At 40.5% G+C, this 15,261-nt stretch overlaps 1 protein-coding gene across 1 annotated transcript in view; it reads left to right on the forward strand.

Annotated features, from left to right (window-relative positions):
* Positions 1 to 4,500: 4,500 nt before the first annotated feature.
* fkbpl (FKBP prolyl isomerase like) overlaps positions 4,501 to 15,261 on the forward strand; it is a 43,501-nt gene continuing 32,740 nt past the window's right edge. The window contains exons 1-3 of the mRNA XM_054608503.1: positions 4,501 to 4,581; positions 8,923 to 8,968; positions 11,132 to 11,179. Of these exons, the coding sequence (XP_054464478.1) occupies positions 8,960 to 8,968; positions 11,132 to 11,179 (57 nt within the window). The 5' untranslated portion in view covers positions 4,501 to 4,581; positions 8,923 to 8,959. The remainder of the gene's footprint in view (positions 4,582 to 8,922; positions 8,969 to 11,131; positions 11,180 to 15,261) is intronic.

The following is a 15,261-nucleotide window of genomic DNA, read 5'->3' on the forward strand; positions in this document are numbered from 1 at the left end:
TTCTGTTATGACTCCAGCTCAAAATTGTTGTCTCTCGTTCTATAACAGTTGTTGAATTCCGTTTTCTTTTCTTCATTTTTTATGTACTATCCACATTGTTTGAGTAATTGTTTTGTCACATCACTACCTGTGCTGTTTTTGTTTCTACTCATTGTGAATCACCCGGTATAATTGTATGCATGACATGGACTATTGCTGTAAAATTGCTTGTTTGTCATTGGTGTCAATATCAAACAGCCACTGACCACCTGTGTGGGGAATGTAATTGAGTGTGTGTTTTTGTCATACCTGGTCCAAGAGGGAGTTGCTTGATAGTCTTGATAATGTTTCCATGACAGTCTGTGACTGTGAAAATTTTCTTGACTAGGTCAGAAGCCCGAAAGGTTAAAAAGACCATTTTCACCCCAGAGTTTTTTACAGCAAGCGGAACAACTGTCTGTTGGGCGAGAAATTCATTCATTCAAAATTGTCAGTATTATAATTGCAGTCATGAACAAATGCATATCCACACACAAAAAACTCACACATTCTTGTTGCCATTAAAGAAAATGCTGCGTCTACTAATTAATACCATAATAAAGTTTCATATTCATCAAAGTGCATTCAAATCAGAACATTGAGTCTGTGAAGGATCATAGGGGTGTTGAAGGTCAAACAATACAATCAGCATTGTATCAAGTCAGTAAGCTCTTCTGTTTGAAATGTTGTGTGTTGTCCTCAGCTTGGTCATTAAAAAGCATGGCTTATTAGTCCTCTTTGTCTCACCTTGTTTTCATACACAGTGAGGCAGATCTTCTCTTCCATTGAGAGAGGGTCTGAGGTCAAGGTCACATCATGTTTATTCGAGATCAGCTGAGCCCTGTGTTGTTGGACGACAAGTAATACAACAAGGCTTTTGTTAAACGATGTTCCCAGAAGAAAATCACACAAGATGAGCAGATGCACAATAAAGTTAGAGAAAGAAACCATTTATTTTTTATTTATTTTATTTATTTTATTTATTTTATTTATTTTATTTATTTTATTTATTTTATTTGTTTATTTGTTTATTTGTTTATTTGATTGTCACTTGTTATTTCATTTTGTTTCTTATGCACTGTCTTGCTGGCTGGTCTGTCAAAGCACTTTGTAAACCTTGTTTTTAAAAGGTGCTATATAAATAAAGTTATTATTATTATTATTATTATTATTATTATTATTATTATTATTATTATTATTATTATTATTATTATTCAGGGCCCCTTTCTTCACAGCCCTTGACCACATGATCGGAGGAAGGTTTGAGGGCTTTACAATATTTTTAGTCTACTTTATCAGTGCGTGACAGTTATTTGGAGCAGTAACTTAGAGCTGTTGCAAATTTTTTATAGACCCAAATATTTTTATGTAGAAAATAACTCGTATCTGCTCTCTAACAAGTAGTAAAGGTGCTTTGAGACAGGTTAGAAGTTATAAAGAAAAGGATGATTGTGTATGGGCCCACTCACATGCTGCAACAGAACAAAAAAGTTATGAATAGACAGACAGAATTCCTGCTGTTTGGTTTCTTTTAGACAAATCAGTTTAGTTAAATAATCAATACACCTAGTAGAGGACCTTGGAGGTCTGTAAATTGTAAACAGTAGGATTTTTAATGTGCTTTTCAACACAGTGCAAAGACTTTCAAAGGAAGTCCCCACATGATAACTGGTTTGCGCTGAAATTAGTCTTTAAATAGCAGCAACACCACCACCAATTAATGAGAAGATCATTAATTAAAAATGTACTTTTGGTAAGACATTGAATGGGAGATTAACTGTATTTGATGACTGAGCAGAGTGCACCTTTCACTTTCTATTGCATACCAAGACAGAAATAGAGAAACACTGGGTCCTGGCTTGTCCTGGGAACATTTAAGAGTGCTATCATCTTTGTGTCCTCGACTCAACAGATATCAGTAAGAGTTTGCTACATTTTCTCGCACAACCAGAGGATGATTCTGATGCTGTCGAGGAGGGATGTTAACTCTCTTCAGTTTGGGGGCTGGGGTTTGCTCCCCTTCAAGGTTTCTGGCTTGTTGTGTTATGTCTTGTCGTTGTATTGATTCCTCTCTTCTCTTGTCCTTGGTGGAGCAGATGGTTGACGCAGGAGGTAAAATGAGGCTTGAAGATGAATAGTTATAAAGCAACAAATTATTAATATTAATATCATTCTGTCCATTTAAATAATTTATATAAGTAAGTAAAATATATATTTTTTTTTACCTATTTATTATACTTTACTGTGTGATTACTAATTTATTGTACTTGTTCTAGTTTTCTACTTATGTTTCTTATTTGTTTGTTTGCACTATCCACTATGCTGCTGTAATCCTGCAAATTTCCCCGCTGTGGGACTAATAAAGGATTATCTTATTTTATCTTATCTTATTTATATTCCTGATTTGTTAAGACAAATTCCATCCATCCTAAAAAAAATGTCTATAATCCCAGAATTTTTAATTCTCAATAAAGTGCACTGTATTGAAGGTACATGCTTCTGACTGGTGGTGGAGGGCCGCTGTTAAAAACCCCAGTGTTCTAGGAGCTGAGTGTGGTCAATAGATCACTCTCGTTTCCGTACTTCTGATTGCTTTGTCCAAGTGTCATTGGCCCCCATGTACATTATGAGGTTTTCCACGTTCTGATACGCAGCCAGAATAAGTGGGATTCTTTCTGCCATGTCACAGTTCTTCATGCTCAGGCTTTTACATCTCACAGTTTGATACCCAGTCATTAGCTTTACCTGTAGCTTTTTGCTTTAAGGATTTCTCTCACTCTGTTGTGTCAGGATAAGAGGATATACAGGTCATCTGAGAACCAGGGTTCTGCAGCCGTGGTTCAAATCTGTTTTCAAGTAGTACACTTGCTGGTTTGTTGCCAACTCTTTCTGTTGCAACTGTTCACAGATGTGTCCTGCTACACACAGGGGTTGATGAGGCGCACTGCCTGGGTGGTAGTGCAGGCTGGGCTATGGGTGTCATTTGTTCTCCCCTTTCCCAGGGAAATGATTTGTTCTTAGGTTTAGCACCTGTTTTTGCATTGTAGGTGTTATTTAGCGATGTGTTAGCATTGTCTTGTCCGCTGTTTTAAGTCCATGGTAAAGATGTATCGTTTGTTCCCATAAAAAAAATTGGTTGTAGCCTTCTGTGTCTTTCATTAATTAAAGTCCCACTGATTGTACCCTGGATCTGCTGTCAATAACTTTTAATTAAAAAAATTGAATATCAGCAAAATAATTTAAGCAAAGCAGAGAGCAAGCAGCAAAGCGTCTGACTCTGCACTGTAAGAAATCAGGAGGCTTGGTATTGCAGAGCTTATTATGATAGTAATTAAATTGTTTCACTGTCCTTCATCAGGGTAAATGTAAATTGTGAAGTTAAGGATAAAATCAGGGAAAGTTTGAATTCACATCACACCAATCAGGTTTCAGCGCTGCAATGATCTGCCTGTGCGCACCTCACATACATTTAGAAAAAGATAATTTGAACTAAACTTAAATGAACTATGACTTTTAACTGCAGTTATTTAATGGTTTCAAAAAGTTATGATACCTGAATAGTATGGAACCTTTGGTTATAACAATTTTGCATTTGTCTGAGCTTTGGAATTATTATTGTTTCTTTTTTAAGTTTTTCTTACCTGTATTGCTGAAATAACTTTGCCATTTTCAGACGAGCTCCAATCTTTTGGCGGGCCTGCTTAGCCATCAGTGCTTCAACATCGAATGTGTTTTGTGGCCCTTTCAGGTAACCAGATGTTCCCAGTCCTGTCACCTGGACAGACCGCACTGCAGGCGGTGTTGCCTGCAGTGGCTGCCGTTGCTGCTGATTGAATAAGCTCATTTGGTCCTGATGGTACTGAAAAAGAAACAGAAAGGATTTTAAACCCACTGTCTGCAGTTTGAGTATACTATAAATTGTGATTATTGCAAACCCCCTGAGCCCGATATGCTTAATTTAACATTTAACTAGTCATGTGAACCCCTAGGTTCTGGCTTGTGTTGAATATGATGTTAAACATTTTATCATAACAACAGATAAGAGCCTCGGGTACCCCCCCCCCAAAAAAAAAATAAGGCCTAAGCTCAATAATAATAATACTAGTGCAAGCAACAAGCAGTCAATACCCCCAACGAAATGTTGTCCATTTACACACAGGTTTCTCTGACCCTGCAGTCAGTGCACCTAGCTCCAGGACAGGTAACACATTAAAATAATAAAATTACAAAACATAATACTGTAGAATTAAGTAGGCTCAAGTATTAACCTTAGCTATACATACATTTATGCATTTAAGTTTCTAATCTACTCTTTGATACCCGAATAATTATGAAATAATTATGGCATTATTATAATGGCCATGGTTGACAGACACTTGAACACTAACTATAAATGTACAAATTGATCTCATGTCAGCTAGCGTTAGCTGTTGCTGACTGACATGTATCCGCTAGGCGGCAGTGGAACACCCGGAAGAAACAGCCTTGATCTCAACCACCAGGAATATAGAAATGTAGCAAACATATAACGTTATAGTAACTTACTTTAGAGGCGGACAACAGGTACGTAGCAGCACTGACCTGAGACTGGGGGGGGGAGTGAATTTAAAGATAAGTTTTGATTTGAAGATAAACAGAATAACATTTTGAGTGTATCCTAGCAATTGCTGGTGATGCAGGTTGTAGAATATCAACAGTTCTGCTGACGTGTGTTTCCCCCATTGATAAAAAAAAAAAACCCATCAGGTTTATGTTGGACTCATGTTTCAGTTTTTTATTGACGTTTTAAGTTTGGCCACCAGGGGGCAACGCAGACAAATGAATGGTCTGCCTGTTTAAGCAGACACAATTCGATGTATTTTTTTTAAATAGAAATAGGTCTACAATTTTAGCAAGCTGTACAAAGTGTCAGCCTGCTCTATCACTTTTTTGACTTATTTGTTTGCATTATAAATTAAGATTAATTTCATTTGATTAAATATTCTTGGGTGACTGTATCACAATATTTATGGTAAAACTATAATATTCCTGTATGTATTTAAATTTGTTTTGATGCCATTTATTATAATGATCATGTTTATTATAATGATCCATGCCTAATCATTGGATGCTTATATAACTTCTGTACAGTCAGTAGTAAAGTCAGTCTTAGGTTAGACGTGTTTTATTGTGATCTAAAACAGTAAGCTTAGGCCTGAGCTCATGGGGACAGGATTATTACCATGATAGTTATAATGATAACTTCTTATGTTAAGCTCATACTTTCATACTTTTCATTCAATTTTTTTAATTGTCATTGTACATCAAACCAAGTGTTCAGGTGCATAAAATTAAAAATGAAATAATACTAAGTATAGACAGTGACAAAAGTGAAAAAAATGTGCGCAATAATTCCTCAGGAGCAATGTTGGTCATTATGGTTGTTGTAAGTTTCAGTGTTCGGGAAGGGTTAGTTTGTGTGTGTGTATCTGAGCGTAGGAGGTGTCTACTGATGACTCTGAAGAAAGTTTGAAAATGGCCAAATGAGGGTTAGTGGAACAGGGGGTCGGGTTTGTTTGACACAAAATCCTCAGAACAACCAGAGGTGTTTGTTTATCCTGATCAGTGTAAGTCATTTGCATGTGTCTGTTTGTGTGTGTGTTCCTGTCAGCCTCATATCTGTTTGCCTACACATGTTTGTGTTTGAAGCTGAATGCTGTTAGATTGCATGATGACTCTGATGTCCTGATTGTCTTACTGTACGATCACCGCTCTCTCAGTCCTGCTGCAGCAACAAGTGACTCAGTGATTATCCCGCTGTCCTGGCGGCTACGACCCCACATGAGTCACATCATACTCAGACACCAGAGCTTGTGTGTTTCTGCGCGTGTGAGAGAAACATAGTGGCCCTGATAGCAATGTGCATGTGTAACTGTTTATCTGACCAAATGTCGATGCGTTTGTGTGTCAATGACCCAGTGAGACAGCAGGGCCAAGAAATGACTTAAACGGCCACAGCTGCATATCCATGGCAACAGGGTGTTTTAATGGAGGGACATTATGGGCTAGAGAGCAGGGTAATGACCGCTCTGGCCGTCGGAATGCCTTGATCTTATCACCATGGCGAGAGGGGATGCTCCTACTTTCTGATGGTCTAATAGCCCCTGCTCTAATAGACAGGCGGCCTGGGCCACTGAGGTCACTCAGAAACACAGGACCACCCCCCCACACACACACACACCACACACACACACACACACACACACACACACACACACACACACACACACACACACACACACACACACACACACACACACACACACACACACACATTGGCACAAAGACAAAGCCATAGCGCTGCCTTTCCACATAAGCCTAAGCACAAAACTGTGTCCAGTTTTCTGGTGAGGCAGTCACAGCTGGTTAAAGGGTCCTGTTATAACACTGCCTTTTGTGACAATTGGACCTATTTGTGAGGGAAATGTAATCAATGGGAATTTCTTCTAGGAGAGGAAGAAACAAGAGAATGGATGAGGAGAGAGCAGAAGAGAGATAAGAGTTTGTTAAAAAACCTGTTTGCAAAAGAATGGCCTGTCACTTTTTTGGCACCCATTATACACTCTAGTACTCGCATACTCTTGCAAATCTCACACAGCACGGCGGAGTGTATACACGACCAAATCCTATAAGTCCATTTGAATACCACAACAGTCTTCTTCTAATCTGTTTGTTTGAAATTTGTGATGAATCGGCAGTTTCTTAGCAGACACAGGGCCTTATCCACACCTATTTGTCCATGTTAAGGGTTGAGTTATTTCTCAACACGATTGGTTGAATGCCAACGGAGGTGTGTGTGTGTGTGTGCGTGTGTGTGTGCGTGTGTGTGTGTGTGTGTGTGTGTGTGTGTGTGTGTGTGTGTGTGTGTGTGTGTGTGTGTGCGTGTATGTGTGTGTGTGTGAGAATGTTCCTCTTTATCTCTCTCAATGAGTGAGTGGAGGTTGGCTATAAGGCTATCTGTCCCTCTCAGACACCCAATCTGTCTCTGTCGCTGTGCCTGCAGCCTGCGCACACACATACACACTGACACAGACATTGATGAACTGGAGTCAGCAGCGTTACCTTTGTTAGATGCTGATATCGCGTCAGTGCCACGTTATTGTGTATTTGGTACTAGCCAGACCTAAAATGACTCCTTAATAATTAACGACTGAAGTGAGCAGATTCGGTTTTAATCAAATTAGGAATCTTGATCGAAATTGAATTTAGAAAGTCCCTTTATTTCTCCGTCATGACAGGTAGACAGACGGTGCTCAGGGTGAGAGCTGCGCCTGTACTGAAGTGTCCCATTGAGTTTCCTGAAGTGGACTTATCTCCTACCACCCCTTCTCGCAGCTCACTCGTTCCTGGGTCCAGACAGGACTGAGCGCCACACTCATCGAGCCCTCCTCACACCAGAGAAAGCCTCTCTCTTCTGGGCTCAGTCCCAAACTCAGACCCCCTCAACCACACAACCTCCTTACAGTTGACAGAGTGCTGCATGATACTCAAGGTAATGATCTAGTGTGTGAAGACTTGACAGTTGATGGCGATGGTGATGGTGATGATGTTGACAGAAATATTGATGCCAACGCCAGAAATACTGCTGATTCTGATAGGACAGAAAAACCACAATCAGGAAGAGAGGCATGAATTCTTAAGGCTTGCTGTTATGGCAACCAATATTCCTTTCATTTAATTAATCTTCTTTTCCCGCACTTTGCACTGAGGACATGAGAAATCCACATAACACCTATCTATCAAATAGGGCACATATTGTCACATATTTAAGGTGGCATTTTGAATAATTTCCTCATGATGTGTTGGACAGATGTATCACCTTCCACTAGACTTGTTGTTTTTTAATGAGTGTGTTGATATTGAGCTTGATGTTGTTCAGATAATGTGATGTATGGATGCTGTTTTGTCTGTGAGGTTATCGCTGCAGTTTTCTTTTTGCCTGATATCTCTTAACATTGGGTCCATAACCGGATCTTCTACGCTGTGTTACTATAACTGGTTTCTGCCGTGGCTGATTCTGACAGACTGCATCTGTGATTATTATAACTATAAACATGTTATACTAAAACTTTGGCTGTTGCTGTCGTGGTGTGGTGGTAGCCATGGCTTCACATTGGTACAGTTGTGGCTGTGACACAGCAGTTTTAAGGGATGTAACACTAAATACATACAGGGGTTTCAGTGAAATGGCATTGTCCCTATTCATAGTACCATAACATTTCTCTAAACTGGCAGTTGATTCTAGCTTTGATAAAATCAAAGTCAATCATTTAAACAAATACGAGTAAAATTTCAAACAAGGTTGAAAACAACATTGAAAAATATATTCATCTGCAAGCAGAAATGTGTGAGGTCTGCCCATGAGACAAAGATGTTTCAAATACTGCAACTGTCCAGCTACACTGAGGACACACACATAATATATAACACTAAATGTAGCACATCAGATTTAACAAATGAGATAAAATAGTATATTAAATGTATGCTAATCGTGTTTGTTTAATCTGTAAAGAAAATGAAGTGGAAAGATGTTAGAAATTTTAAGTGGTCTTGTTGTCACCATGAGGTTGCCAGGCAACCAGCAGAGACTCCAGGATGTTACTGATGGTGTTAATTATTGAGAATTGGAGCTACTGGTGGGTAGATAATGTTAGGACAAAGACAGGCTAGATGTTTCCCTATGTTTCCAACCTTTGTGTTCAGCGAAGCTAACAGGCTGCTGCCAAGAGCTTTGTATTTACCGCACGGACATGACAGTGGTATACTATCAACAATCTCATATAACTCAATAAGACAGAAAATAAGCCTTTTTCTTTAAATGTATACCTATTTCTTTAAAAATCTTGTATTTTTCATTATTTACAGATCTTGACTTGGAGGACGAGGAAATGTGGACACAAGGATGCATGAAGTAAGAATTTTGATACACATTCAAATTTGGCCAAGACACACAAACAATGTTGACATTGAAGATGTACAAACCTAAATAGTTAATGCAAGAGCCATCCAATGTAGCATACAAAGTCAGCCAGTCCACATTTGCTGACGCTCCTTGCTTTGTCTTTGTCAGGACAAATAGCCGAGTTGCAGTTTATCATCTATTTGTGTTTGGGAAAGGACTTCACACGTAGCTGTTGTTTTCATCTTAATATAAAGTATATTGCCTGTAATTGGTCTCTCATTTTTATTTTACATTGGTTTTAGTAATTGATCTACAAAACGAACGAAAGTCTCTTTCCTAAACTCTCTTTGGAAGAGGAACATTGCATCGCTATACCAAATGAATAGATAATCTAATAAATCTCAGGAATGGAGTCTGTGACTGTGCTGGACAGTCCTGGTGATAACATCATCTGTGTTTGTGTGTTTGTGTGTGCACATTATGCATAATCACGATGATTTATTGTTTCTGTAGGTTTTCCTACATATATATCTGCATGTAGTTTAGTCTAGTGTGGTTCTTATTGTTGTGAAATGGAATCATGTTTATTGATTTGTTTTACTAGTAGTAGTAGGAGGCTTTTTAAGCAGCTTTTGTTCTCCCCCCTTCACTCTCCCTCTTTGACTCTAAACTATAGGGTGAGATAGTGTGTTGCAGCAGGTGGATTATCACTTTCAGGGTGGCCCAATTCACCAATTTATCCAAGACACAGACCGCCTTCAACATCACCTTCAGTGTATATCTCCATCAGATAATATTATGTTATGTTCATCGTGCTGTTGTATGCGGCTTGGCTCTCTGTGTGGTAAACAGCTGTTGGTTTGTGCTTTAGTGTCTGATAAACACATTAGACTGTTGTTTACTCTCCCCTAAACTATCCTGGTTCAAACACTTGATAGAGACGGAGCTCCAAGCCAATAATGAAGATGTGAGCATCGTTATAGTACTGTGACTAGTGAGAACAAAATCATGCTGCCCGAGCACACACACACACACACACACACACACACACACACACACACACACACACACACACACACACACACACAGTATATCATATATATACTGTATACAGTATATATATGTGCATAGTGGCGTCGATTTTCCCTGCACAAGGGTTCTTCGTATGACTATTAAACAAATAAGAGTAGTTTATGAGTTTAAACCCTCTGTGTGTATGTGATAACCTGGTATAAATGGGTGATTGTATATCCTTTCACATAATGTTCATGTGTTGGATGTATCAGCTGTAATGTACACCTAGTACAGTAAAGTTGTAGTTGCTGCCTGGCCTCACAGTCTGCACAAGAGAAGCAGTTTTCCAGTCTAAGTCTGAGTCGGCTTTAGTTACTGGAGGAGGATGTGGACACAGCATGGTATTGCCAAAACAATATATATGGTAAATGGACTGTACTTGTGTAGAGCCTATCTAGTCTTCTGACCACTCAAAGCGCTTTAACACTGCATGTCATCATTCACCCATTGACACCCATTCATACACTGATGGCAGGGGCTACCATGCAAGGTGCCACCTGCCCATCAGGACTCATACTTATACTTGATTGAATTATATCCTTACAGAGAGTTGGAGGCTGCAGCATAAACAAGTCACTCTGAATGGAGAGAGGAACAGATTAGTTTCCTTCTGTTGTTTTTGTTACACAAGCACTTTATTGTAAAACTGAAATGATATTGTTCCCATGGCAGCTTTGTGTAAATGTTTTGTGCACAGTATTCCTCCATTTCATGTCGAGCGCCCACTCTGTTTACCACTGTTTACTGAGCGACTGAGGCTACTGTACTGTGTCCTTGCTCTCGATCAGCTGTCTCAGTGCTGGTAGAAGGTGAACCCCAGTTGTTGGTAGTGTGGAGGCTTTTAACTGCTGCACTGGCCTGCAGACATCAACAGACGGTTGTGAAAACGACACATATAAAGTCCAAAGTGCCAACAGGAGCAAACAGTATATACTGGGAAGATGAGCAGGAAAATTGAACATTGGAGAAAACTGCAACTCAAAACACAAACAAGACATTCCACATTCCACAAGGAGAGTGTTTGTTTGTGTGGTGTGAGTTTGAGATTCGTTGTATGAGTGAATTTGTATGTATCTTTAATGGTTTGTGTTTTTAAAGGTGAAGAGTCTCGGAGACTTGGAGTGCGACGCTGGCTCCAGTGATGAGGTAAACACGTCTTCTCCACTCTAAGCAACAATAAACACATAGTTGTGAACATGTTTGAATACAGGTAGACACTCCAGTAGTTGCTTTCACCAAATTTGCCACTTAAGAAGCTTTGACTTTAGGTTATTTTTTTGACTTTATAGTTGCACCTGGTACCCCGATTTCCTCCCCTTTGGCAGATGTTTGAGGTGACACAGCATATGCTGAGTAAAATTAACAGGGATGAGCTGAGTTTTGGTTTGATTGTGTGTGCACACTAGGATCGCTGACCGCTATCTATCAATGTCACTCAGGTAGCCATGGTATCACTGTTAGTGTCAGCATCAGTGTGTGTCAGCTGGTATCACTCACTGGTATCTATGTCTGTGAGGCCTACACAATTTGACCCTGACCCTGTATCTCTCCTGTTTCCCACACCTCTGTCTCTCGTTGTCTGTGTGTGTCAGTGTGTATTGTCAGCCCAAACCCCCAGATTCCTTGGTATGTTGGTGGAATTTCGACTATTTATCCAGGTCACTGTTGTTTGTGCCTTGCGAGGTGTGTCTGTAAATTCCTATACAGGGAGGGAGATAAACACACTCACACTGTCACGCGCATATGCAAACCTCGTCACATGGGAGCCCACACCTTGTACAGTTAAGAATTCACCCTAACTAACTGTCTTAAATGTCCGACTCATGCTCAGCACCGGCACCTTTAACCCTCATGGTGGCTGTCTGTGAGCCAGACGTGCAGTCGGCTATCCAGCGCTAAGCTTGAGTTGTGGCCTAACAGCAAGTGAGTTATATCACAGATAAATTGGGGATGACAAATTGGTGCTGTGTGAGGTCACACAGGCTTTTTACTCACGGAAAATTCATAGAGGTCAACCTGCATGAGATTATGTGTGTTAGTAGTTGGAGCAATTGTAGAATGCACCGGAGATGTTTTACATGCAACGGTGAGTGAGTTCTGAAATACTCCTCCACCAATGAGGGGGAATTGTTGGGAAAACTCCAGTTCAGTTTTTCTGTTTTCAGTTACATGTTGGACCAATGTTTAGAGTTACTTGGAAAAGAGAACTGGGGTCTGCTGCTGTGATAATATAGGGGGGATTGCCATCGAAATGAGTTGCTGTGAACCATTATAGGAAATGCTTGAGTAAAGGGGGCAGTCTTGCTGTAGGTCTCAGGAGATAAGTGTTTTGTGTGATAATCCTCTTTTTCCCTCATACCTATACTTTCTCTCCCTCTCTGTCTGTACACCCCTCGGTACCTGGCAGGTCATGTAAATATTAGTCTGAGCTCCCTAATAAATCTGCACCTCCTACTGCTCCCACAACCTTCCAACCCAAACCTTGTGGCTGACACCCTACTCATCAGACTCAGCAGAGTGAAAGGATGAAAGATGAATGGAAGAGTTGACCCTGTAGGCAGCTACACTGTAGGCCAGATTTTAATCCAGCAGAGCAGGTGTTCTTTTGAATGAATTCACCTCTTCGCTGGCCAGCCAGAGAGGACCTTAGCTACATGAGCAAGCCGTTAATGTTTAGGAGGTGTCAACAGGCAATGGATCAGTGTTGGTCGTTCATAGTGCCGAAGGTTCTCTGTTGATACACCTAAACTTTATGACCCCTGACCTCAACCAGACTCCCCCTCCAGCCTCCGGAAAAAAAAATGACCCAAGTTCTACTGGGCCCGAGGGGTAAACTCATCCCACACAGACACTTGTTTGTTTGCATGCACTTTCTGATCACAAACAGTGACTGACAGAGTAGAAAGACCGGGTTACATACCAGACCAGGTGATAGCTGAGCTCAGGGGGCACTGAGGGGGTCCCATCCTAGCCTGCAGGTATGTACATGTGAATATGTGTGCGAAACAGATCGCATGGCTGACAACACCACCCCAAGGTGAATGTTATAGGGCAATTGTTGGTGGGGTCTCTGGCTGGATTCCCACAGACAGAAGCCTGTATCAGAGGCGAGTAATGATGATGAATTGTGGGGAACGCGGTTCTTTGGGCTTAGATTAAAATCTGCTGATAAACATGCCCGCCAGGTCTCTAGGTAACCCGATACATTTCTCTCTCCCCTTCATCCATCTATGTGACTCTTGCTTCTCACTGTCTTACACCTCTTTCTTTTTTCTATTTCTCAGTCAGTGATGGATTTTAAATGTTAAAGTCTAGTCACAGTCTATGTGGTGGGCTCTGTTCTGTCCATGTACCTCCAGGCTATGTGTGTGTGTGTGTGTGTGTGTGTGTGTGTGTGTGTGTGTGTGTGTGTGTGTGTGTGTGTGTGTGTGTGTGTGTGTGTGTGTGTGTGTGTGTGTGTGTGTGTGTGTGTGTGTGCATGTGTGTGTGTGTGTGTGTGTGTGTGTGTGTGTGTGTGTGCAGTGGCATGCATGTTTGTGTATGTAATCGGAGTGTGGTTTCTCAGGGTTGTTGTCATTTGGCAACCAGATCTCAGGCTGACATGCATTACAGCCTGGACATAAGCCTGAACTAATCTGTCTACCTGTCACTACCGAGACACGGGGGGAGTCAAGAGTGAGAGAGAATATAGAAGTGTTAAAAAAAGGTTGAGAATAGCTGTGATGAGGTTAACAAAATGATTGGGCTGCATGAATAACTAACAGTCTAAAGATACTGCAGCAATGTGTGTGTCAGTGTGAAGGTACGGTCACATAACGTTTCCATTCCACGACATGGCCTCACACTCAGTACAGAAAAAGGACATGACGGCACTGATAGGATGCAGGTAATATGTATATATTGATCAGAGCGACCAAAAACTAAAAGCAGTGTTTGAGAGTTGATGTACTAAGTTAATAACTTTTCCATCGTCAAATACTGTGCAGTAGTGTTTCTGTTGGCCTATCGAGCACATCCTGCAAAACTGCCAGAGCCAGCTGGAGATCACACTGAAACAGGAAACGCAAGTTTAAATTTGTCTGTACTTACTTCAATATTATTGAATAAGAGATGGAGTGTATCTTTATAAGACTGAAGTGTAATGTAACCGTAACAAACATTGAACACAACAAGGCTTGTGTCAAACAACCTGGGTGCCAACCTTTATATTTCATTTAAACTAGACCTATTTAAGTTCAGCTTGGCCACAGTTTGACCTGAACTACTTGTGCCCGTGATTTGGTCTCACTCAAATTACTTGGCCTAGCTGTGTTATTAAAGGATGATTTAAGGGATGCAGGTCAAATTGAACCACTAAGTCGGTCTATAAACTGCGATTTATGGTGACAAAGGTAAGGTGACCATTTTTTGGTAAGCCATTATTTTCTCTTCCAAATAACTTAAGTTTGCCCGGGGTTTGTTTAAAACCTGTAAGATCATCTTTTTTAGAAATATCCCCACTTCCATTCCAAGGTCTCAGTAATGAACTTGGTGAGTGCAGTATTATCATAGCCAGTAATAACATCGCAATCAGTCCTCCTGTGTTGCTTGATGGCATTTCTGTTCCTATAGCGCTACCTCCCAGCTGTGAAGACTGGTTTGCCTTTGAAACTGCAGTGGGAATGCTGTCAGCATGGCATCCAGGACACAGATAGACTGTGCCACGGGAAATTGGCACTAGAATAGTTGCTTCATAATATTACCCTGAGGGACAAAAAGCTTATTAAAAGACCTGGGATGTTGAGGACTCTTATTTGGGGCAGTTGGTAGACTGAAGTGTGAATCATAATATTAGATCATTAAAAACATTGATTGAAAAGGATCAACACTGGATGAGATTGTATTAATTGAAGAGACACAGAGGAGCAATTTTGTGTTTTCATGTCAGATGGAGTATCTTCGCTTGTGTCTGCTTACTGCATCAAGGTTTCTCCAGGGCAGATGCCTTGCATTTCCTGTGTCATGGCATTGTTGTGTCTAATCAAGCCTGAACATGGCTGCATTCTGTCCCGAGCCTGGGCAATGAGAGGTGATCTTACCACTGGGGCACATATTGATCAAAACAGCACACAGGATTAGAGCCTTACAGAGAAAAATATGGTTTGCTGAGTAAAATAGCAATGAATTAATAATTTATCATTTTCGTTTACATACCGGTACTACTTTTCGTCTTAAATGTGTGTAATATC

This window comes from Anoplopoma fimbria, chromosome 12 (genome assembly GCF_027596085.1).
Source record: "Anoplopoma fimbria isolate UVic2021 breed Golden Eagle Sablefish chromosome 12, Afim_UVic_2022, whole genome shotgun sequence".
NCBI lineage: Eukaryota > Metazoa > Chordata > Actinopteri > Perciformes > Anoplopomatidae > Anoplopoma > Anoplopoma fimbria.